The sequence below is a fragment of the Phacochoerus africanus genome, chromosome 7 (genome assembly GCF_016906955.1).
Source record: "Phacochoerus africanus isolate WHEZ1 chromosome 7, ROS_Pafr_v1, whole genome shotgun sequence".
NCBI classification, from domain to species: domain Eukaryota; kingdom Metazoa; phylum Chordata; class Mammalia; order Artiodactyla; family Suidae; genus Phacochoerus; species Phacochoerus africanus.
Genome location: NC_062550.1, coordinates 71,210,477 through 71,234,038, shown reverse-complemented (window position 1 = coordinate 71,234,038; position 23,562 = coordinate 71,210,477). Strand labels below are relative to the sequence as shown.

The 23,562-nt window shown below is 50.0% G+C and overlaps 1 protein-coding gene and 1 pseudogene across 1 annotated transcript in view; one reads left to right on the top strand and one right to left on the bottom strand.

Moving 5' to 3' along the window:
* Positions 1–14,278, bottom strand: part of IQSEC3 (IQ motif and Sec7 domain ArfGEF 3) — a 92,066-nt gene extending 77,788 nt beyond the window's left edge. The window contains exon 1 of the mRNA XM_047787839.1: positions 13,724–14,278. Within this exon, the coding sequence (XP_047643795.1) occupies positions 13,724–14,268 (545 nt within the window). The 5' untranslated portion in view covers positions 14,269–14,278. The remainder of the gene's footprint in view (positions 1–13,723) is intronic.
* On the top strand, positions 9,745–10,158 carry LOC125131366 (60S ribosomal protein L28-like; annotated as a pseudogene).
* Positions 14,279–23,562: the final 9,284 nt, after the last annotated feature.

Genomic DNA, 23,562 nt, shown 5'->3' with positions numbered 1-23,562 from the left:
GCCCCTGCCCTACCTGCACAACCAGATGGCTCCCTTCCTCTGTGCTGTCCCTGCCACTGCCAGGAATGTTCCTCCCCCTTATGGATAAGAACCTCTTCTCCAGTGCTGCTCCGGTGTTCTCTTAGCTCTCAGGAGGGCCTTCCCAGAGCACCCAGCCTGAAGTTGCAAATCCCTTTACTCCCAGCCCCCCCATCCCATTTTATTTCTCCCCAGAGCACTTATTCCATCAGACAAACTATGTTTTAATATTTAATCTTGTTTATTTTTTTGTCTATAAGCTTCATGAAGCAATTTGAGATTTTGTTGGTGTTGCTATATCCTGGTACCTGCAACAGTAACTGGCACACAGTAGACAATTGATAAATATTTGTTAAGTGAAAGAAAAAATACAGATGCCACAGACATATATTTATGTAGAAAAGAAAACAATCACTTCTAAGCCACAGGAATAAAGAATTAATTTTATCCTCAGCAAGGACTGGAGTGCACTCAGCCTGGGGTGGAAAGGAGGGGGAGAGGCAGTGAGAATCTCAATTTATTTCTCAGATCAGTTCAGAAAGACTTCCAGAAGCAGGTGGGGTTTTAGAACTTAGTTTCAGCTCATTTTGAACCAGCGTATAATACCCTGGCAGCTCCCCCAGCCCTGATAACTGCAGACAACAAATTAGCCAGAAGCTAGAAGAGCTGTGAAGTTTTCAGGTAGGGAAGCCCGCTCCCTGAATCGTATTTCTACTGCAACTTGCCACTGTCTGTAGGAGGCTCCAGCAGAAGGTCCGCAGCTGGAGAGCCACGTTCAAATGGAGCCCTCGGGTAATGTCTGCCTACCCACTCAGCACCCACTGCACCCTCTGAAAAGCCCACCCCAAAGGATTACACAGAAGCAGGCTACCCAGAGCTTGCTTTCCACATGCTCAGCGAACAAGAAGAAAAGACCTAGATTCACAGCCACACAATGCGATACTTTACGGCTATTGAAAGGAATGAGGCAGCTCTTTTTATCCTGAATGTGGAAGGATCACCAGGATAGATTATTAGAGGGGAAAAAGCCAGATGCAGAATAGTGTATAGTATACTATCACTTGCGTGAAAAGAAACACATATGCCTATACAAATGTATACACATTTGCTTGAATATATTAAGACTATCCCTGGAAGGATACACAAGAAATCGCTAACAGTAGTTGCTGGGGATGGGGTGGGGGTGAGTGGCAAACAGGGGTGGGGAGACATTTTTCACTGTAAACACCTGCATCTTTCCACTTTTATACAACCTCAACGTATTACGTATTTGAAAAGAGTCAATTAAATTTTAAAAGGAACACAATCAGCTTTCACAATACAAACAGGGCGTGTGAAAAGTTCAGCACTCTGGGTGTTAAAACGAAGTCACCTGCACAAGGTCCAGTGGTCAGAAGCGGAAAGGGCCCAGCGGCTTTCACTGACCTCGTTTGCCAGGTCCCATCTGTGGCCCCAGGGCTGAAAAAGCAAGCATGTTCCTCTGTGCCATCCAGAGCCGGGCAGGGTCCAGGACCCCGGGTGGCTGGGGCAAAGGTGAGGGAGGGACTTCCTTTGTCCCAATTGGCTGGGCCACATCCCCTTGGCTACAGGACTCTCTCCAGCTCCTGTGTTCTAAGAGCTCAAAGCCCGGGATGAAGTGGGCAGAGCCACCCCTAGCCCCACATGGAGAGCAAGCATAGGCTTCAGAGTGTTCATGGGAAGGAAAAGGAGCCAGCTGGCAAGAGACAGTGGTGGGGAGGCCAGGGAGGGGGACTGACTGCCTTCAGATATTTGAGAACTGTCAGAGAGGGAAGGAGAAGCCCTGTTCTGAGCCCTCTGGAAGATTCTACATTCAAAAAGCGCTTTGTCGGAGTTCCTGTCATGGTGCAGTGGTTAACGAATGGGACTAGGAACCATGAGGTTGCGGGTTCAATCCCTGGCCTTGCTCAGTGGGTTAAGGATCCGGCGTTGCTGTGACCTGTGGTGTAGGTCGCAGACATGGCTCCAATCTGGCGTTGCTGTAGCTCTGGCATAGGCCGGCTGCTACGGCTCTGATTGGACCCCTAGCCTGGGAACCTCCATATGCCCCGGAAAGCGGCCCTAGAAAAAGCAAAAAGACAAAAAGCGCTTTGTGACCCAGTTTTTGCCAGAGGGGTCCCCACATAACTGCAGTGCCCACCTGGACGCTTGGCTTGCTCGGCACTGTGTTGGCATCAACTCAATTTTCATAGCGGTCCTATGAGGTTAGCACTCTCCCTACCCCCATTTTACAGATAAGAAAACCAAGGCTGTCACTGCTGAGGATCACAGTTAGCACATGAGTCAGGGCTCAAACCCGACGCCACGTTCTGAACTACTGCAGTCATCGCAGGTGGGGCCAGAATTCGAAGATTACGTGTTTCTACAAAATGCAAACATAAACATGGAAGGCTAAGACAGAGCTGGGATTTCTGGCTGAGGTGGCGAGGTGCAAGGAAGGCCAGGGAGGGGGTGCTGAGTAGAGCTGGACCTCCGTCACACTACCCTGTTCCTCAACCCTCTTGGCCCGCCCCCGCGGCTTCTCCCAGAAAGGCGAAGGCACGCGCCGAAGCCCGGGAGGGGGGGCCGCGGAGACCCGGTGGGGGGCGCACGTCGAAGCCTGAGCGTCAGCACCCTTAGGGAGCTGCCGGGCGGTGGGCGGTGACTCGGGTCTGGGGGCGGGGCCGCAGTCCGGAAGCCCCTCCCTCGGCCCTGGTTCCCGGGAGGCGGACGCGGTGGGCGGGCGGCGCGCCAGACTGGGGGCGGGGCCGCGGGGGCGTTGGGGGCGCAGCAGACCCCGGGGACGCGTCCTTTCTCACCCACCGCGGGGCCTGGGCTCAGGTGCGGCGGGTGCGGCTGCGACTCCTGGGCTCGTGACTCAGCAGCCGCCTCGCCGGGGGCCCCGCCCCGGCCGCCCCCGCGGGGAAGCGCCGGCCCGAGGCGAGGGGCGCGTGGGCTGGGAGATCCCGCGCCGCCCGCCGGCCGCTCGCCAGGCCGCCCACGCAGCCGTGAGCCCTGCTCCGCGCTCCCGCCCCCGCAGGAGCCCCCGGGACGCGGCAGCTCCAGGAAGGAAGGGTTTTCCCCGGGCTCCCGAGCGAGTTGGGGGCGGGGGGCAGGAGGGGGCTGCGTCCTGAGCCCGTCCATCCTGCTGCTTCGGGTTTACGCAGGCCTGTCCAGAGGGAGCCCAGGGGAAATTCCTGGGAATCTGGAGCTGGTCGCCTCTGCAGGATCCATCTCGGGCCCTCCCCCACCTGCAGGGCCTGGCTGCCCTCCCGAGACACCGGGCCCGCAGGATCAGTCTCCTTTTTTTTTTTTTTTTTTTTTTTTTCTCCTCGAAAAGAGGAGTAGTGGATTCTGAGGTCCCTTCCTAAGGCTCTTATCATTTGGCAGTCACTTTCTCATCTAAGGTAAGTCCTTGCTGCCTGCAGCAGCAACCTCTGAACAGCTCTGCTTTGCCACAGACTTGGTCGACTGAGGGCAGAGAGGGGCCCAAAGGTGGGCAAAGACTGATTTGTCCCCATTGGGCAGAGGGAACGTCAAGGTCAGGAGAAGGAGATGGGGTTTGCTGCAGGCTCACACTTGGGGGCTGTGAGGATGGACGCAGGGGTCCAGGCTCAGGAGTTCAGCTGCTGGGAGAGAGTATCTCTTCCATTGCTGCCCAGCACCGTGTCTTCACCTGCCTCTGGAATCCCCTTTGGCCCTCCTCAGTGGGCTCTTATGATTTGAGCAGCTCCAAGAATGTCCAAGATGCCAAATGAGCTGGTTTGGAAGTGCCAAGCCATCTCCGTTTGTAAAGACCAGGCTTTGCACCAGAAACGCTGAAACTCCACACACACAAGCAAGAGATTCCCAACTGCTCTGCAGAGTTTTTGTTGCTGTTGCTGTTTTAAATAATCATTGTGTTGAATTGATGTGTTGAATGAAAATTGTGGTAGATTGGAAGCGTTTATCAAGGAAGCAATTGTGGAGTTCCCTTGCCTCTCTGCTGGGATGGGGAAGGGTGTCCCTGACTGGGGGCAGGGAGACAGCTGGTTTGACCAGACAGATCCAGCCTGGAGCAGTCACGGGCACCATGCCCTGGCCACAGCTGGGCCAAGTCAGGTGCAGGGGAGGCCAGTCTGCAGCTTGGCCCCTACCTCCCTAGAGCAGAAAGCAGGGAGTGGAGGCAGTGTAGACTCACCCCATTTTCTAGAGGGGAGGACCCAGGAGGAGCCAGCTGGCCAAGAGTGAGAAACCAGCACTCAGAGAAAGAAGGAACCCAGAGTGCTAAGAGTGTGGCGATCCTGGCTGGCAGGGAGGCAGGAAGAAGGCCTGTGCTGTGTGGTGTGGGTCGTCATTCCTCTCCCCCTGCCCAAGGCAGGAACACACTCACCCATGCCCAGATGCACCCACTCAGTCCCACAGATGCATTCACACCTGACTCACACTCACTCACCCTTCTCTCGGCATCCTCATGTTTCCCTGACCAGAGCTGACCCTGCCTGGCTGAGAAACAGGTGAGGCCTGGAACTGGGTGCTGCTTCCTGTTGCTTTCCCCTGGGGCCAGACTGTGACCCCAGAATCCAGCTCTCTCCCCCACCCTACGCTGGTCTCTTCCTACCCAGAGACATGGCCACGGTTCAGGCTTCCTTTCCCTCCTATCCTCATAGCCCCATTTTCCGTTTCTAGTTCAACCTGCTGACAGCATGTGTGTGATGAACTATTCACTCCAAGGGCTTTCTCACACTTAATTGTTAGTGCAGCTTCCCAGGCAGAGGCTGAGGGCAGAGGGTTCTCCACACCCATGGGTAGGATTGGGGTGGGATCTGGGAGGAGCACCCATGTCCCCCTCACTCCTGAAATGGCCTTAAGAACTGAACTTCGAATCCTGCGTTTCACATGTGCTCGCAGGCCTGGGCACAGCCTATTCCCGGGGACCTCCCTCTGCTGAGATCTTCTTCAGCCCCAACACCAACCTCCTGCCTGCACTCAAGGATGACTGAGCCTGCCTGCCCCACGCACTGAGGGTTTATTCCTTCCAGCGGCATTCATCAAACACCTACTGGGTTTTGGCTTAGCCTCCGCCCCCATCCTCTTCAGGCCTGTGCAGCACCAACTGCGGCCTGCCCACATCTCCCTGACCACAGCAAACCCCAGTGGAGCTGGGTGAAATTTTGCCGTCTAAAGGATTAAGATCCCAGGAAGGATCAAAAGTGCTTACCTAGCACCAGGATGCTCCTTAAATTCCTGCCTTATGACTTGCACACATGAAGCTTATTGGGAAAGTATTGCTTCTCCAGCCCAGATAATTTCCCAAGACAAGCCAGTGTGGGAAGCCCCTGGTCTCCACTTTGCTTACCAGGCCCAGGCAAGGCAGTGCTACTTCCCTGCCAAATACAGTGGAGGCTCTCAGCAGCCTCCTTCATGGGCCTTCCAACACCTTACAAGCCTCCTCCTGCCCTGGCTGCTAGGCATCCTCCTCCCTTGTCAAACCTGCCCTCAGACGCTGCCCAAGTACCAGAGTCTGGCAGAGCCAAATGGGTCGTTCTTTTCTTGTCCTAGGAGAATTTGCATTTTAACAAGGGCGATAACCTTGAAATACCCAAAGGATCTCTGATTGTGAATGGCTGGCATAGGTGCGATATTCTGGAAGACAGCCTGCCTCAGTGCCCGAGACCCCCATCACTAGCAGTAAGTATGGCCTGCACACTCACGGGCGGTCCCGGCTGGTTCTCTTAGTCCCTCACTGCAGATTGACAAGAGTACGGCATGAGGATCTGAGTTCTAAACCCAGTTCTGCCATTGACCAGTTTGGGGGCACCTGTCACTTCTCTCCCGGGCTGTCATTTTCTCATTTGCCAAATGAGAAGTTTGATCCAAAGGGCTTGATAGAACCTTTCTAGCTCTGATATTCACCTGACCCCCCAGAGGGGCTGGGGGACCCTGGTCCAGCTCCTAAGCCCTCCCCCCCAGCCCTTTTCTGCCCAGGGGAAATGGTCTGACACCATATCGAGGGGGCAGGGGGCTTCCCTGGGCAGCGACCTGGACCAGTCTGCAGGCCTCCGGCCCACAGCAGCCCACCTCCCTGCCAGGGAGGAAAGGTAGCACAGGCCCGGCATCGCAGAGTTACATAACCCTCTGGATCGGAGGTTCCAAACAGAGCAACAGCACAACAGCTCTTGCCTGGCCCCACCCTGTGTCCCAACGTGTGTGTGCACGCACACACATCTTTGCCTGCGATGGCCCCACAGCCACAATCACTGTGGAGAGAATTTTAAAAGTGGGCCATCTTTTCTCTTCCATTTTTTTAAAATTTGTTTTCCCAAATGGTATTTCGTCTAGGAGAGTCCTATGACAAGAAACACCTTCACCCTCTGGGCTTGACGAGAACAAGCAGAATCCTCCTCCAGCCACCCTGATCCCCACCCTCCACCAAAACCCCGCAGTAGATCAGGCTTCCCCTTTTCTCGGTCCCTCCCCACTATTGTTTCTCACCTTTGGACCTCAGAGTCCTGCAAAGAGCAGGTCCCCGTTCTTTCCTTCCATCCTCAGGATGGAAGAATTTGGAGAAATGGGCTTAGCTTTCATTCCAGCAAATAGGAGACCTTCCTCTGGTTCAGACTCCATTCCCTGCCCTCCACTTTTGTCCTTGACAAGTCCACGTACTAATCGAGACTAGTACGATTTCCCCATTCGGAAAATAGTCACAGTCTTCCTTATCACCATAGGGGTGTTGAGTGATAACTCAGATCCCTTCAGTGCCTTTAAGAAAAGTGTCAACAATCTTTAAATGTAACTGAAGAAATTTAGATTGGACTTAAGGCAGCATCTCCCAGCTATGAAGTCGTGAGACCCCATCCCAGACCACTAAGGATGGTGGATTTGTCCTGCCTGGCTGCACTCAAGGCAGCATGCCACTCACATATCTGGGGTAGCTGGGGCGCACACTGTCAGGAGTAGAGCACAGATAAGGAAAGGTCACGTGTAGAAATGTGGCCTTGAAGAATGGAAGGGATCCTGAACCTGGATTCTCATCGGTAGCTGTGGTCTGACTTTGGATGCATGGTGGGCCCTGGTTTCTTTACCTGCAGAAATACCGCAACCTGTTGAGTACTACATGCCTGGAACAGTTCTCCCCAAACGATCCCATCTAGTTTTAACACTCTACAACAACCAGGAGTTCCCATCGTGGCTCAGTGGTTAACAAACCCGACTATCATCCATGAGGACGTGGGTTGCATCCCTGGTCTCGCCCAGTGGGTTGAGGATCCGGCGTTGCCGTGAGCTGTGATGTAGGTCGCAGACACGGCTTGGATCCTGCTTTGCTGTGGCTGTGGCGTAGGCCGGCAGCTAGAGCTCCGACTGGACCCCTAGCCTGGGAACCTCCATATGCCGCGGGTACGGCCCTAAAAGATAAAAAGCCAAAACAAAAACAAAAAAAACTTCACAACAACCTTTTCAAGTGGATGTTATTCCTCATTTCATACATGAAAAAACCAAGGCTCAAAGAAGGTTTCCCAGCTGGCAGGTGGTAGAGCAGGATTCACACGCAGGTGTGCCTGCCTCCAGAGCCCATGTTCCGAACCACCTGGATCTCGAAAGTTTTGTGATTCTGTGGTTTCCTCAAGTTCCTTTCACCCCGAGCAATCTAATTTCTCCCTCGCTCTACTCTTGATGTTTTCTGTTTGTTACCGCCCTCATTGCCTGAAATGGAGAGGACCACTCCATTCCTGCAGGAAAACAGAAACCCTTTGCAGCCTGTGTGGGAACTCACACTCTGTGGTTTTCCAGAAGCGGAGGAGGAAGGAGCTGCAGTGGCCCAAGCCTTGGAGATCCTGCCAGGTGGCCTTGCGTGTGGGGATCTGCCAGTGCAATGAGAACATCCCCAGGACCTCTAACTGAGAAACCCCTTGCTGAGCCGCTGCTGCCCTGGGTCCACTGAGCATGTTCGGGCCCCAGTGAAAAATGTTTAGGCTCTGCAACCAGGGCGTTCTGTCTAAAAATCTTTACATGGGGTTTAAATTCAAGATCCAAGTCTCTTTCCAGACCAGGGTTTTCATGTCACCCTCCCTTTCATTCACTCTCCCCCAAGATCTGACCCCATCTGCTTTTTTCTTTTTCTTTTTTTCTTCTTAGGGCCACAGCAGATGTAGGTTCCCAGGCTAGGGGTCCAATCAGAGCTGTAGCTGCCAGCCTACACCACAGCCACAGCAACGGCAGGTCCGAGCTGGGTCTGTGACCTACACCACAGCTCATGACAACAGCAGATCCTTAACACTGAGCGAGACCAAGGATCAAACCTGCATCCTCATGGATACTAGTCGGGTTCGTTACCGCTGAGCCACCATGGGAACTCCCTGTTTTTCTCTTAAGTGACCTCTGAAACTTAGGCCTGCACAGAAATTTGCTGAATCAGCAGGACCAACTGCTGCTCCTCCAGCTCAGTTTCAGGCCAAGAGGACGAGGTGCAAGGATGCCTGTGTGAAGGCCAGTGATGTTGACTGTGTGGGCCTGGGAAGGGCTTGGAGTAAGGAAGAGGATGGCCATGGAGCAAAGCACAGGGGCTGGTGAGGAGCAGGGAGGCTGGCAGCTGCCTGCTCTTGAATTGTGTTCTTTTTGGCTAAGAGGGAGGGAAGGACAGTGGTCTGGGCCCTCAAAGAGGCAGGGAACAGCAGATCGTCTCAAGTGCCCACTGCATGCCAGCTGCTAGGTGAACAGAAGACACACATGCCCTCCTTGCTGCGAGCCTTTATCCAGGCCCCTTTTCCAGCTGAGCAGCCACAAGTCCTCACCTTGCCGGGACAGGGAGGGAAGGGACGGGCCAGCCGGTGAGCAAGGTAATAACGCAGCTTCCTCAGCAAGCAGGTCTTGGCCACAGGGCAGAAGAGACCCAAGCGCCAAGATCTCTTCCCACATTGATAGGTTTAGCCCTGGGGTGGGAGGCGGTTAGGTCAGAGGATGGGGGGATACGCACAGCAGCACAGAGAGCTCCGTGGAGGGACTCCTCTCGGCTCTGTTCCCCTTCCAGCTCTCCTTGGCTCCACTCTTCCTTAGTGCCAATCAGGGAAACCGCTCTGGGCTCTGGCTGTGGTTTGTATGCCCACCCTTTATCCCATTCTGTCTGACAGAGGGAGGGCTCTGGGCACCTGCATTCTGCTTATGCTTATTTAGATGGTTCTAGTTCCGTCTCAGGTATGTTGAACAGCAAGGTCAGTCTGCGCCTTTCCTGTCTTTTCCCAGCACGGAGTGCAGGATTTTGAACGGACCAGACACTTGAGGCAATAGAGTTAACTGACAGACAGACTTTCATGCCCTCCCTGTAGCTCCCAGGAGGGGCCCATCAGGAGCTGCCACCTCCAAGCAGACAACCCTGACTCAGTAGGAGCAGAGACCCCCCCCTGCTCCAGTAGGCATCTCAGACAACAGGCTAAAAAGCACATTCGGTGGTCTTCCAGCCATGCCCCACCCTGACCTTCAGGTAGCATGAGAGCATGGAGCTCAAAGAGTGACCCAAGATTTAGTTTCCCCTTAAAGGATGGGAGCAGAGAAGAGAAAACTTTCCTGTGCAGCTTAAATGGAAGCAAAGGAAATATGGGCGAGAAAAAATGTTTGAGGGGAAGAAAGAAAGGGGGAAGAGAGAAGGAAGGAAAGACAGAAAGGGGAAAGTAGTGAGGAAGAGAAAGGGTATTAAAAAGACAAGGAACTCTTTCCGTCTCCGGCCGCTGCAACGAGAGGAGGTGAGCTGCTGTCATGTCTGTGCATCTGCAATGGGTGGTGGTGGGGAACTGCTCCAGCTTCCTAATCAAGAGGAACAAGCAGACATACAGCACCGAACCCAGTAACCTGAAGGCCTGCAACTCCTTTCACTACAACGGGCTGATTCACCACAAGACTGTGGGCGTGGAGCGGTGGCGGACGGCAAAGGGGTCGTGGTGGTGACGAAGCAGAGATCCGGGCCAGTGAAAGCCGGCCACTACCTACGTGCGGACCACCATCAACAAGAACGCCTGAGCCACTCTTAGCAGCATCCGGCACATGATCCAAACGAACAAGTACCACCCGGATTTGCGCATGGCCGCCATCCACAGAGCCAGCGCCATCCTGCGCAGCCAGAAGCCTGTGATGGTGAAGAGGAAGCAGACCCACCCCACCTAGAGCTCCTGAGCCATGCCCTTTCCCAAAGCAATAAGGACGTCAGTCTCCTGGGGGGCGGGGGGGGGGGCGGAGAAAGGGAGAGACAAGGAAGAGGAGAAGACAGGAGCTGAGGGGCCATTCAGACTTCCTCACCCCTTGGAGGTGCAGAGTTCAGGGTAGGAGCTGAATTCGAATCATAATGCAAGAATCTTACCCTGCCTTCAGGAATTCTCTGCTTGTGGGCTTGGGGACCTGGGCAAGCCCTGGGACCCACTGGCTCTAAATGCAACTGCTGGGTGGGTGGGCAAACACATGCTCAGACAGAGAGGCCATGGCCACACTGGAGCCAGTAGGTACAGGTAGGGTCATGTGCGCCCATGGTGGGGAGGGGACTTGGCCAGGTCAGGCTGAGGCTCTGGTTCCAGCCAGGAAAGGGATAATCAATTCTGTAGATGCTGTGAGCCTTGATTGAAAAAATAAAGAGGAGGAAGCTAGATTGCTGCTTTCATTAAGCGGCAAAAGCAGTGGGGGCGGGAGCTTAGCAAGAGCCAGGAAGCAGCAGAGAAAGAATTTTAACCCATCGGGTGTTGCTCTTCTGTGATGTCTTTGCACTCACCCACCCCCACGGTGCTGCTTCCTCGGCCTGACCTCCAAGGCCACCACCTTCACATCTCCCTCAGCTGAAAGAGGGAGCGAGGCCAGGCTGCTTATTAATGCAGATCTGATGACAATTAAACATTCTATTATTTCCCAGCCCGAGGGTCCTCAGGGCTCCTCCTCCTGGATTTGGGCAGGAAGATGAGTCCTGGGGATAAGAGACAAACTGTGTGGTGAAATGATGCATCTAACATTGAGTGGCCCCTGGTAACCCTCACCCACCCCTCAGCAACCTCACCAGCACCGCGTTCTCATTTCAGTGACACGGAGAATGGGAAGTAAGAAATGAGAAAAGATTGCAGCAAAACTGTGACCCAAAGACTCCCCTCTGCCGTGTCTTGCTCCTACATCGGCATGCTCAGTAAGAGCTGGGGATCCCCAGGAGAGGGCTCCTGGCTGCTCTTCCTCTCCTCTCGTCACCCGATCCTTGGGGATTGCCCCTTGCCTGCTGCCTGCATCTAGCCCTGCTCCACTGAGAGATTGGGCAAAGGAGGACAGACTGCCAAATGGGGGTCACGAGTACAGAGCAGGGTGGGGCCAAACGTAGTTGGCAAAGACGGTTCCTTCCTGGGTTCTGTGGGTTGAAGTGAAGCAAAACAGTGCGGAGAAATGGGTGATCCCAAAGGCATTCAGTCAGCCAAGATGTCCATGATTTCCCACCCAAGGAGAGAGGGAGCTGCGGGGAGAGAGCAAGATGTGTCCGAGCTCTCATAGTCTCTGGGTGCCCAGGCTGGGGCTGGGGGGCATCTGCATGACCTGGAGAAAGGAAGGAGTTTTAACCACTTGGTGCCTGGCACAACTTCCTAAGTGAAGGATTGCCAACAACTTCCACGTTCTTCCACCATTTTAATTATTTTTGTTCTGCCCCCTTGAGAAGCAAAAGCAGGACAAAGGAGAGGGAAAGATGAAGACATTACGGTTTCTCTCTGGTTTAACATGTGAGGCTGGATAGGAATCCGGGTGATTCCTGAAATCCCCGGGTTCTTAGCAAGACCACCTGGGTGGGGAGAGTTTGGGCTTTTTAAGCCACTTTGGGGGCCGTGGCAGAGTCCTTACCTAAGAATAATGATCTTTTCTCAACCCTTTTTGCCCACACAGTCCCCTGAAGGGATGGAAAGAAATGAGGGAGGTGGTGGAAGAGGAGAAGGAGAGGAATGAAGTGAAGAAACCACAATTACCGGGAAGCTGTGCCCCCCACCCCCGGGAACTAGAATGGGATAGTTCTCTTCCCCCATCTGGGGAAGAAGCCACATAGTATCTTGGAAATTTTTTTGCCTTTTGCTGAGCCATAGGCACTGAGGGAAAACTGACTTTCTGCTTTTTCTGCCAGATAAGGAAAGAAAATTGTGAAACTGAAGGAAGGGCAAGTGAACCATTGAGGAAGCTGAGGGGAAAAGCCGCATCCTCTTGGGGCTTGAGTCAGATGCTCTGGGCCCATCAAGGCAGATCATCTGGCTCTTCCCCCCCACCCCCACCCCCCCCGAAGAGGCCAAGGATCTGGTCAAATCTACCCTGCAAGGTAACGTGTCCCGACCCAACTTCTCTAACTGCGGTAGATGTGAGGGGAAGATGAGTCTACGTCAAACAAGTCTTCACAAATATCCTTAGACCTAAAGCACACCAAGGCTGCTGAAGATGAGATTTTTTGGCTCACCTCCCTTCTTACCCCCCAACCTCCAACTCCCTTAGCATTCCCATTGTCAGGGTCAGACGCTGACTAGGTTCTGATTTCCCGTGAGCTGTTCTTCCATCACCTGCCTAATCAGAGGAAGAAAGCTGACATGGTCACAGCCTTCCCAATACAGAGGAGAGAACATTCTAGTCCTCTTTCATCCCTTCTTTCCACATCTCTAGTTCATGGGCTTTGGGTGTAAAGAAGGAGCTTGAGGTCCCAGAGTTTCTCATTAGGCATTAATATTTCTCTCTGGACCTAAAGTGAGATTCCAGTTATCACCAAATAACAAAGGGGGACAAGGTTTGCGGTCACCAGCCATAAAAGAAATTTAACCAGGAATTACATCCAAATACCAGCTCCGTATGCCAACTGTCTCACCTATCATTATTCGCCTTCCACAATTGCTAACACCCTGCACAGAAATTCTCCTTGAGTCAGAGGAAAAAGCTCTAACCAGACCGAGTCCTGGTGGTGTAAAGGGATCCTCCATGGGCTTGGTTTGTTGTTACCTTGCACCCCTCTGGGTCTGTTGGGATTCAGAAGAGAGGCACCCACTCAGGTCAGAGCAGAGTAAGCTTCCACAAATCAACCACTCCTGGCTTTGATTCCCACTGCATCAGTTTAAGAGCCAGCTTATTCCTATGAGAGATGCTTTCTCCCACCCTTCCTCTTCCTCTGTCTCCAGCCCCCTGCCTTCTCACATCATCCTGCCTCTCGGCCTTGTCTTTTGCCTTCTTGAACCCCCCTCAGGCCCCAGTTCTACTCTTCCTGGACCCTGCCCTTTTTAAAGCTCTTAAGGTTTCCCTTTGCAAACCTGTCTTTTTCATATCTCACTCTCCATTCTAATAATTTACTACCCAAACTCCTATCCAAATTTTTTCTAACTTAAAAAGATTCAGCTGTTCTCTTCTTTAGTTAAATCTTCACCCCCAATTCGCCCTCAGTCTTGAACCCTTTAAAACCTTAGTTTCCAATAACTCCAAGCACTTAAGCCCCATTTCTTTCCTCTTTACCCCCAATGATGGTCTGGATACTCCCTTCGCTCCAAAATCTTCCAAACCCTCTCAAACCCTGATAGCCTTCCTCCTTTCCCCCAAATCTCCTTGACACACTTCTACCCCCAAGCATCTTCTCACCCCTCCACTTCACACTGCCCTAGTCCTTCTGACTCAGGTGCTCCCGGCTTTACCCCGTCCCCTCCTCACGCCTATTTACTTCCCTTCCTCCCACCACAGCGGTCCTCATCCCTTCTTCCCCACTCACTCGGGTCTCCTGCTCAGGACGCCCTTGCCGAGGGCGGCGGGGGATTTGTGCTGAAGGAGGGCTCCAGTAGCAGCACAGCAACTCGGGGGACGCTCCTTCTCCTTGTCAGCGACGGCCCCTGGCGCCACTGGGTGCTGGTGGGGCGACTGGGGTGCGTGAGCCCGGCTGCTGGGGCCCGGCTGGGGCTGTGCCAGGAGCTGTCCGTGGTGCTGAAGCGGGGGCTGCTCGAGCGCGGTCTGTGGCCCGGCGGGCGGGAGCTGTCCGTGGTTCTGGAGCAGTTCCTGGGCCCCGGCGGCGGCAGTGACCGGGGTGGCCGACCGAGGGGCCGGGGACGGGGGGACGAGCCCAGGCGGAGGCTGGGCTTGCAGCAGCTGCTGGTGCTCCCACAGGCTGCGGTTCTCGGCGCTTAGCTCGTCCAGCCGCCGCTCCAGCTCGTCGATGCGCTGGCGCTGGGTGTGGATGAGGCTCTGCTGGTTTTGCACGATGGCCGTGAGCTCCTTGAGGTAGAGCACGGCACGCACCGGGTTTTCCAGCAGGCTCTCCATGCCGCCCGCCGCCGCCTGCGCCCTGCAAGCGCCTCGGCAGGCGGCGGGGAGCGCGAGGGCGCCCAGGAGCCCAGCAGCCCCGGCGATCCTCTCGCCTCCCTTTCAGCCCGCCCAGCCTCCCTCCCTGCCGCCGGCGCCGCGTCACTGCCACACAGACATTCACACACGCACGAGGGGCGGGGCCGCGACGCCAGCACCCCCCTCCCCGCCCCACCTCCCACCTCTAGGCTTCGTGAGGAGTCTAGGCTTCCTGCAGGGCTGGCAGGGGAGAAGGAGGAGAGTGAGAGTGGGCAGAGGGGCAGGAAAAAGGATGGGGACCCGGGATGGATGAGATAAATCTGGCGAGAAAGGGAAAGCCGGGCGAGCAGAACCAGCCGCACAGAGAAAGTGCGATGGGAGCCGCAGGAGAACAGAATCAGATAAGGAAAGAGGAAGAGAAGAGAGCGGCTGGGGAAACGAGGACGAGGAGAAAGGGAAGGTGGCGAAAGGAGAGAGAAACGTATTAAGAAGAGACAGTCTGAAAGGTCACTGGTTCTTTTTCCTATATCCAATCATCCCAGAGGCCTGGGGGAGGGGGGGGGGAGTCCATCCTAAAGACCTGCTGAGAAGAGGCCCACTTGCCTCTTGTGTTCTCGGCAGTCTATTCTGCTGGAAGATTCCCTGGAGGACAAAGTTCATAGGGTAGCAAGGGACCCCAGAGCACATCTGGGCCTACTCCCTCAGAGGAAACTTAAGGTGGAAAGGCTGTTTATGCTGGGTTTTCTCTGGGAATGAGACCTCAGGACAGTTTTGGCCTCTCTAATGGGAACAGACTAAATGAGCCAGGCCCTCTGTGTCATGGACTAATGCTTCCAGAAACTTCTGAAGAGATCATTCTGTTTCAAAAACATGTATGAAATGCGTACTACACCAAACTGGGCTGGGGAAGTAAGGTAAGGATGACTAGGAGGGACTCTCTAGCTTCTTGAAGCATTTGATTAAGTAGACGAAACAGGTAATAAATATTCAATTTAAATATACAGCAGTGGTTGTAAGTGATAAGATGGAATTTGCCTAGAGTGCTTGCTAGGCAAGTAGTTATGGAATTGGGGAAGGCTCATTGGAAGAAATAATACTTGAAGGGAGAAGGATTTTCCAGAAAGGGGGGAACAGCACAACCGAAAGCTCAGAGATATGAGTCAGCATGGACTGAATCATTCATTATGTTCTTCAGTAAATGTACATAAAACACACACTAAGTGTTAAGTAAGGTACTAGGAACTCTGCAGGCCATGCAGCATAGATCATAAGTTATAGTTTCTATAATCAAGGAGATTACAACCTAGTAGAATAGGTATGGCATGCACGCAAATAAATAAAATGCAAATCAAAATTTCTGTAAGAGCTCTCCAAGCCAAGTGCCATAGGAGTTCGGGGGATTGAAAAGTGTTTGACGATGGCGATCTGATTAGGAGGAGGTGTTATTCACGCTGGGCCTTGAAGGATGGGAAGTGTTTCAACAAGTAGAAGAGAGGAAGATGGGGAACAGGCAGCAGGGAAAGTCCAAGGAATGGAAATAGAGCCTTGCTGTTCAATCCAGTTTAGCAGAAACCAACCCTTTCCTCCGGGCTACGCGTGCCTTTAGCGTATCTGTTGTACTGTTCCATTTCCACACAGGTGGTCCACCTGCCTCCCTGTCTACCTGCTGTTCCCCCAGGGTCGGCATATCTGTTGAAACCACAGATATGCCGACCAGTGAGCTGGGTTAGCCAAGCCCATCTGGTGCCCAACTTGAGTGACATTATGGGAAAGGATCTGTGCTCTGAAAATATATTGGTTTTTCTGCACATGGGTTTTTATTTTGCTTTCTTCCCATTTATTTTCCTAGCAAAGTTCCTTTTGTGAAGAATGAGTGAAGAAAGCATATCCACAGCTGAGCCAACAGTTGGGAGAGCAGAGCACCCAGGAGGATGCTTGGGAAGTGACCAGAATTCCAGCTAAAGAATGGAGGTTGGGGTGTGGAATGGGGACATGCAAAAACTCAAACACTCTTCTTCTGAATGTCCTTTGCTTGCTTAGTTGATTTGTTATCTAAGAGTTGGGCATTCATAGAGACCAATACTATTTCTATTAAGTGAAACAGCCTGTAGCATGATTATCTCTGGAGCTTGTTTAAAATGCAGATTTCTGGGCCCCATATTAGTCCTGCTGTGTTGGATTCACTAGGAATAGGGCCTAAGTGTTTTCATTTTTAAACTTTCCTTTTATTGAAAAGAACCACTTTATGGAGTTACAATTCACATGTAATAATATGCACCCACTTTGAGGGCACAGTTCAATGAGTTTTGACAAATATATACACCCATGTAACCAAAATTTCCATCACTTCAAAAAACTGAGGTCACTACCTCATGCCCCTTTGCAGTCAACTGCCGTCATCTTCATCTCCAGTCAACCACTGATCTGCTTTCTGTCAAGACAGATTAGTTTTGCTTGTTCTAGAATTTCATATGAATGGCAATCATAGAGTATATACTCTCGTGTCTTTTTTTTCCCCACAGCATAATATTTTTGAGGTCATCTATTCTCTTAACAGATATTGATAGTTTGTTCTTTATTTCTGAGTAATCTTCTATGGTATGGCTATACCGTAATTTTTCTACCCACCTGTTAATGGACATTTTAGTTGTTTCCAGGTTCTGGTTGTTATTATTATTGTTTATCTTTTCAGGGCCACACCTGTGGCATATGGAAGTTCCAAGGTCAGGGGTCGAATCGGAGTTGTAGCAGCCAGCCTACACCACAGCCACAGCAACTCGGGATCTGAGCTGCGTCTGCCACCTACACCACAGTTCACGGCAACATTGGATCCTTAACCCACTGAGCAAGGCCAGGGATCAAACCCACGTCCTCAGGGACACTAGTCAGTTTCGTTACTGCTGAGCCATGATGGGAACTTCCGGTTTTGGTTATTTTGAATAAAGCTGCTATGATCAGTAATGAACAAGTCTTTGTGTAGACATGTTTTCACATATTTTGTGTGGATATATGTTTTCTTTCTTTCTTTTGGCCATGCCCATGGCATGAAGAAGTTCCCAGGCCAGGGATTGCACCCATGCCACATCAGTGACTCGAGCCACAGCAGTGACTACACCAGATCCTTAGCATTAGGCCACCGGGGAGCTCTGACACATATGTTTTCATGTTTCATGTTTTATGTTAATGTGTCTTATCAGAAGGAAAAATCTAAAATTGGAATTGCTGAGTCATATACTAAATATATATGTGTATATAAATATATATTTATTTAACTTAGTAAGAAACTGTGAAATTGTTTTCCAAAGTGGTTGTACAGTTTTTTATTTTCACCAGCAATGTGTGAAAGGTTCAGATGTTTCACATCCTTGATAACACTTGGTATTTTTAGCCTTTTTGATTTTATCAATTTGAGTGAGTAGGAGTATATTAATATGGCTTTAGTAAGTATTTCCTTGTTGACTAATGCTGTTGAGCATCTTTTCATGTGCCTTTGGCCATTTGTGTATCTCCTTTGCCCTCTGTTTCTAATGAATTGGCTTATTATTGAGTTGTAAGTGTTCTCTATTCTGGAAAGTACTCCTGGTCAGATGCATGTATTGCAAATGTCTGTGGCTTACCTTTTCATTCTCTTAGTATTGTCTTTTGATGAGGTTTTTATTTTGATGATGAAAAATTTATCCATTTTTTTCTTTTTGTGTCCTATCTAAAAATTCTTGGCCTGTCCTAAGGCCAAAAACATATTCTCCCATGTTTTCTTCTAGAACTTTCATTGTTAATCCTTTTATGTTTAGGTCTATGATCCATTTCGGGTTGATTTTTTTGTGTTTGGTATGATGAGTCAAATTTCATTTCTCTTTTAGGGGTTTGACAGAATTCACCACTGAAGCCATCCCACCTGGAGGTTTCCTCATGGGAAGATTTTAAACAAGAAATTCAAGTTCTTTAGTAGATATGGGGCTCTTCAAACATTCTAATCAAGTTCTTGAATTCAAACATTCTACTTAAAAACATACTGTTTCTTTGTGTATCCATTTTGGGAATTTGTGTCTCTAGAAGGCAACATGACCTCCCAAAGATGTCTTTGTCTTAATCCCCAAAACCTGTGACTGTGTTAATTTATGTGACAAAAGCAACTTTATTTTTTTTCCTTCTTTTTTTATTTTTTATTTTTTCATTATAGCTGGTTTACAGTGTTCTGTCAACTTTCTACTTTACAGCATGGTGACCCAAGCAACTTTAAATATGTGATAAAGTTAAGGATCTTGAACTGGGAATATTATCCTGGATTATCTGATGGGTCTAATGTAATCACAAGTCTTCATAAGAAGGAGGCAGGAGTGTCAGATGTGAGAACAGAGGCAGAGGGTCAAAGTGAGGCCACTGCTCTCTGGAAGCCAGAAACCAAGGAATGCAGATGGACTAGAAAAGGGAAGGAAACAACTTCTCCTCCAGAGCTCTCCAGAGGAAGGCACTCCTGCCAAGACCTTGGTTTTAGCCAGGAGAAATGCATTTTGGACTTTTGGCTTCCAGAACTCTGAGATGGATGATAAATTTATGTTGTTTTAAGTCACTATACATGTGGTAATCTAACTCCACAAGTGTCTTTAAGAATGTGTCCATTTCATCGAAGAGTCAAACGTGTTGACATGCAACATGTCCTCTTTCATTCTTGATGTTGGTAACTTGGGTATTTCTTCTCTTCCTCCCCCTCCTCTTCCTCTTCCCTCTTCCCCTCCCTCTCCTCCCCCTCCCTCTCCTTCTTCTAAATCAGTTTGTCTAGATATTTATACATTTTTATCATATTTTCAAATAGCCAGTTTTTCGAGTCACTGGTTTTTCTCTATTGTTTGTCCACTTTTTATTTCACTGATTTCCTCCCTTACCTTTATTTTTCCCTTTTCTACTTACTTGTGTTCCCATTTGCTCTTCCTTTACTCTATTCTTTCTTTCTTTTTTTTTTTTTTTAGCTTTTTAAGGCTGCACCTGCGGCCTATGGAAGTTCCCAGGCTAGGGGTCCAATTGGAGCTGTTGCTGCAGCCTACACCACAGCCACAGCAACACAGAATCCAACCTACACCACAGCTCACAGCAACATCAGATCCTTTTTTGTGTGTGTGTGTAGCAATTTTTTTTTCCACTGTGCAGCATGGGAACCAAGTTACACATACATATATACGTAATTTTTCCTCCCATTGTCGTGTTGCGATGTAAGTATCTAGACGTAGAACACTGGATCCTTAACCCACTGAGTGAGGCCAGGGATTGAACCCTCAACATCATGGTTCCTAGTTGTATTCGTTTCCGCTGTGCCACAGCAGGAACTCCTGTATCATTTTTTTAAATTATACAAATTGATATCATATGGTATTTGTCTTTCTCTGCCTGACTTACTTCACTTAATAAGATGAACTTTAGGTCCATCCATGTTGCTGCAAATAGCATTTCATTCTTTTTTAATGTCTGAGTAATATTCCTCTGTGTGTGTGTGTGTGTGTGTGTGTGTGTGTGTGTGTGTGTGTGGTCTTTATCCATTCATCTCTTGATGGACATTTGGTTGCTTTTTTGTCTAGGCTGTTGTAAAAAGTGCTGCTGTGAACATCGGGGAGCATGTATCTTTTTGAATTGCGGTTTTCTCTGGATATATGCCAGGAGTGGGATTGCAGGATTGTATGATAACTCAATCATTGTTTTAGGGCCCCCCTACTGTTCTCGATAGCGGCTGTGCCAATTTACATTCCCACCAGCAGTATAAGAGGGGTTTTTTTCTCCACACCTTCTCCAGCATTTATTATTTATAGACTTTTCGATAATGGCCATTCTGGCCAGTGTAAAGTGAGACCTCATTATAGTTTTCACTTGCATTTCTCTAATAACTTTGAGCATCTTTTCATGTGCCTGTTGGCCATCTGTATGTCTTCTTTGGAGAAATGTCTATTTTGGTCTTCTGCCCATTTTTTGATTGGGTTTTTTTGATGTTAAGCTGTATGAGCTGTTTGCATATTTTGGAAATTAATCCCTAATCAGAGGCGTCATTTGCAAATATTTTCTCCCAGTCCATAGGTTGTCTTTTTTTAATTTATTTATGGTTTTCCTTGCTGTGCAAAAGCTTTTAAGTTTAATTAGGTCCCCTTTGAAACTTTGGGGACTTTTATATGGTCCAGTTTACAGTTCGTTTTGATGAATGTTGCATGTACTAGGGTCTGATAGCCACTCCAGCTTTCTCCTTGTTAATGTTTTGCATGTGTGGTAGGCAGAAGGATGGCTCCCCACAATGTCACATCCTATCCTAGGAACCTTCGACTGTGTTACCTTACATGGCAAAAAGGACTTTGTAGATGCCATTAAAATTAAGACCCTGAGCTGGGAAAATTGTCATGGATTATCCAGGTGTGCCAGACTAAAGGCAGAGACTTTTCCTGGCTGTGGTCGTATGGAAACATGACAACAAAAGAAGGGTCAGAGTAGTGTCATATGAGGACTGACCTGTGTGGTTTGCTTTGCAGGTGGAAGAAGAGGCCATGAGCCAAGGAACGTAGATGGCCTCCAGAAAAGTCAAGGTAACAGATTCTCCCCTAGAGCATTTGGAAAGCATTGCTGCCCCGCTTTGATTTTTAACTCCATGAAACCCATGTTGGATTTCTAGCTTACAGAACTGGAAGATCATAAATTTGAATAGCTTAAGCCACTTCATTTGTGGTCATTGGTTATGATCAGTCACAAAAACCTAATACAGCATGTTATGTTTTTTTAATTGTAAAATTTATCTGTGTTTATGTTGTGAGCCATGCAGGAAGTCCTCTCTGTCTTTAAATTTAAAGTGTTTTTCCTTTTAGAGAACATTTAGTGGTGATAATACAGTATCTAAAATGAAAGCTTTATTGGGTGGGATTGAAGCAGATACATATTGCAGAATTTTAAAAATCAGCAAACTTAAAGATACACCAGCGGGAATTGCCTTGTGGCTCTGGTTGCTGCTGTGGGGTGGGTTCATTCCCTGGCCCTGGAACTTCCACATGCCACAGGTGCAGCTGTAAAAAGGAGATACAGCAACAGAAACTATCCAAACTGATTGATATTAATCCATAGGTCACTGAGTCTCTAATCTTTTTTTTTTCTCCCAGTCTCTTTTCTCTCTGAGCTGTGTGATGATAGTTTTACCTTTGGAAGTTCCATTTAGTTCTTTTTTTTTACCTTACACTTCTCACTTCATTGTGTTTGTTTTTCCTCCTAGTTTGGGTCATACTTCCCTGCTTCTTCGCATATCCAATAATCGTTTTATTCTGTGCTGGGCATTTGGAACGTGACTTTGTTGAGTGCTGAATTGTGCTGTTTTCCTTTACAGAGTATTGGATTTTAGGAGTTCCCATGGTGGCTCAGTGGTTAATGAATCCAACTAGGAACGATGAGGTTGCAGTATCAATCCCTGGCCTCCCTCAGTGGGTTAAGGATCCAGCGTGGCTGTGAGCTGTGGTGTAGGTCGCAGACGCAGCTCAGATCCCGTGATGCTGTGGCTCTGGCTTAGGCCGGCAGCTACAGCTCTAATTAGACCCCTAGCCTAGGAACCTCCATATCCCGCTGGAGCAGCCCTAGGAAAGGCAAAAAGACAAAAACAAACAAAAAAATTGTATTAAATTTTGTTTTCACAAGTAGTTCAGTTGCTTATGGATCCACTTGATCCTTTCAAGACTAGTTTCTAAACTTTTTTTCAGGGCAAGTCAGAGGAATCATTACTCTTGGATGACTTGATCCCCACTGCTATGATATGATCATTTTCTCATCAGATTGAATGCCAATCAAGCTCTCTTCAGTAGGACTGGTCAGAACTCTGATCTCTTCCAGCCTTGTGTGAGCCCTGAGAACTGTTCAGCTTAACCCACCCTGCCCCCACTCCACGTCATTACTTGCTCAGTATCGTAGGGTTTTACCCTGTATGTGTACGGTTTAGCAACGGACTCAAGAAGGACTCTGCAGATTCCTGGGGCTCTTTCTTTGTTGAACTCCCTCTTCTCTGGTTCTCTGCCCTGCACATTGCAGCCACCTCAGCTTCCCCAGACCCCATTGTCTGTGTCCTCAACTCAGAGGACTGTCACACTCGGCTTTGGTCCCCTCTCCCTGCACTACAGTCCTGAGCGTTCCTCCCTCCAGGGCTGGGGCGGCAAACCAGGGCGATCAGGGCTCACCTAATTTGCATTCTTTTTCTCAGGAATCAGCCCTCTGCTGCTAGTTTTTCAGTGTCTGAAAATTGGTTTTGAAATATATGTGTGTACAGGAATGTAACAATTTTCTAGTCGTTGATAGAAGGGGGGCAAAGGCAGTCCCAATTCTTGGCTTCCAGCCAATTTTTTTTTATGGCCAGAAGCCAAAAATGACATGTTTAAAAGTAGCCCAGGTGACTCTGATGCATCTTAAGGTGAAGCTCTCCTGGGTCAGAGGGCAGAAAGAATGCCTTGCCGGTTTACAGGATGCCTTCATGTTTGGTAGTATTTCATCCTTATATCCAGTCTCTGAGGAAGGCCGGGAAGGGATTACTATTCCCCTTTCATGACACACACTTTTTTTTTTTTTTTTTTGGTCTTTTTGCCTTTTCTATGGCCGCTTCTGCAGCATATGGAGGTTCCCAGGCTAGGGGTCCAATCGGAGCTTTAGCTGCCAGCCTACACCACAGCCACAGCAATGTGCCATCCGAGCCAGGTATGGGACCTACACCACAACTCATGGCAACGCCAGATCCTCAACCCAGAGTGAGGCCAGAGATCGAACCCATGTCCTCGTGGATGCTAGTCAGGTTTGCTAACCACTGAGCCAGAACGGGAACTCCATCCTGGCACACATTTTGAAGCCCAAGGACATGGTGACTTCCTTGAATCAGGATGATTGATAGATGGGTTTGATAGATGATGGGGTGGCTGGACCCTTGTGTCCCACGCTCCATGAGAGGTGAGGCAGCTCGGGGTTACCTTTCCCTGAGCCGCGTTTGCTGCCCAAGGCTCAGCTGCAGCCTCCCTCCCAGTGCTGTGTCCCCTCCCTCCTCCTGATGAACCTTAGATTCCAGCCAGATCAGGCTGCTTCCTCCTCCCCAGATCCACCCGCTTTTCTGTCTTCCTGCTAGTTTCTACTCTGTCGGAAGTGCCCTTCCTCACCCGGGATCCTTGCACATCCTAGTCCCAGCCCATCAGTGCCACTTACACGGGGAGTATCTTCTGTCCTCGCTTCTGTGGATTCTCATAGCACCGCGCTGTCTCTCTGACATGCGCCACCCTCTCTGTTCTCTGCGTA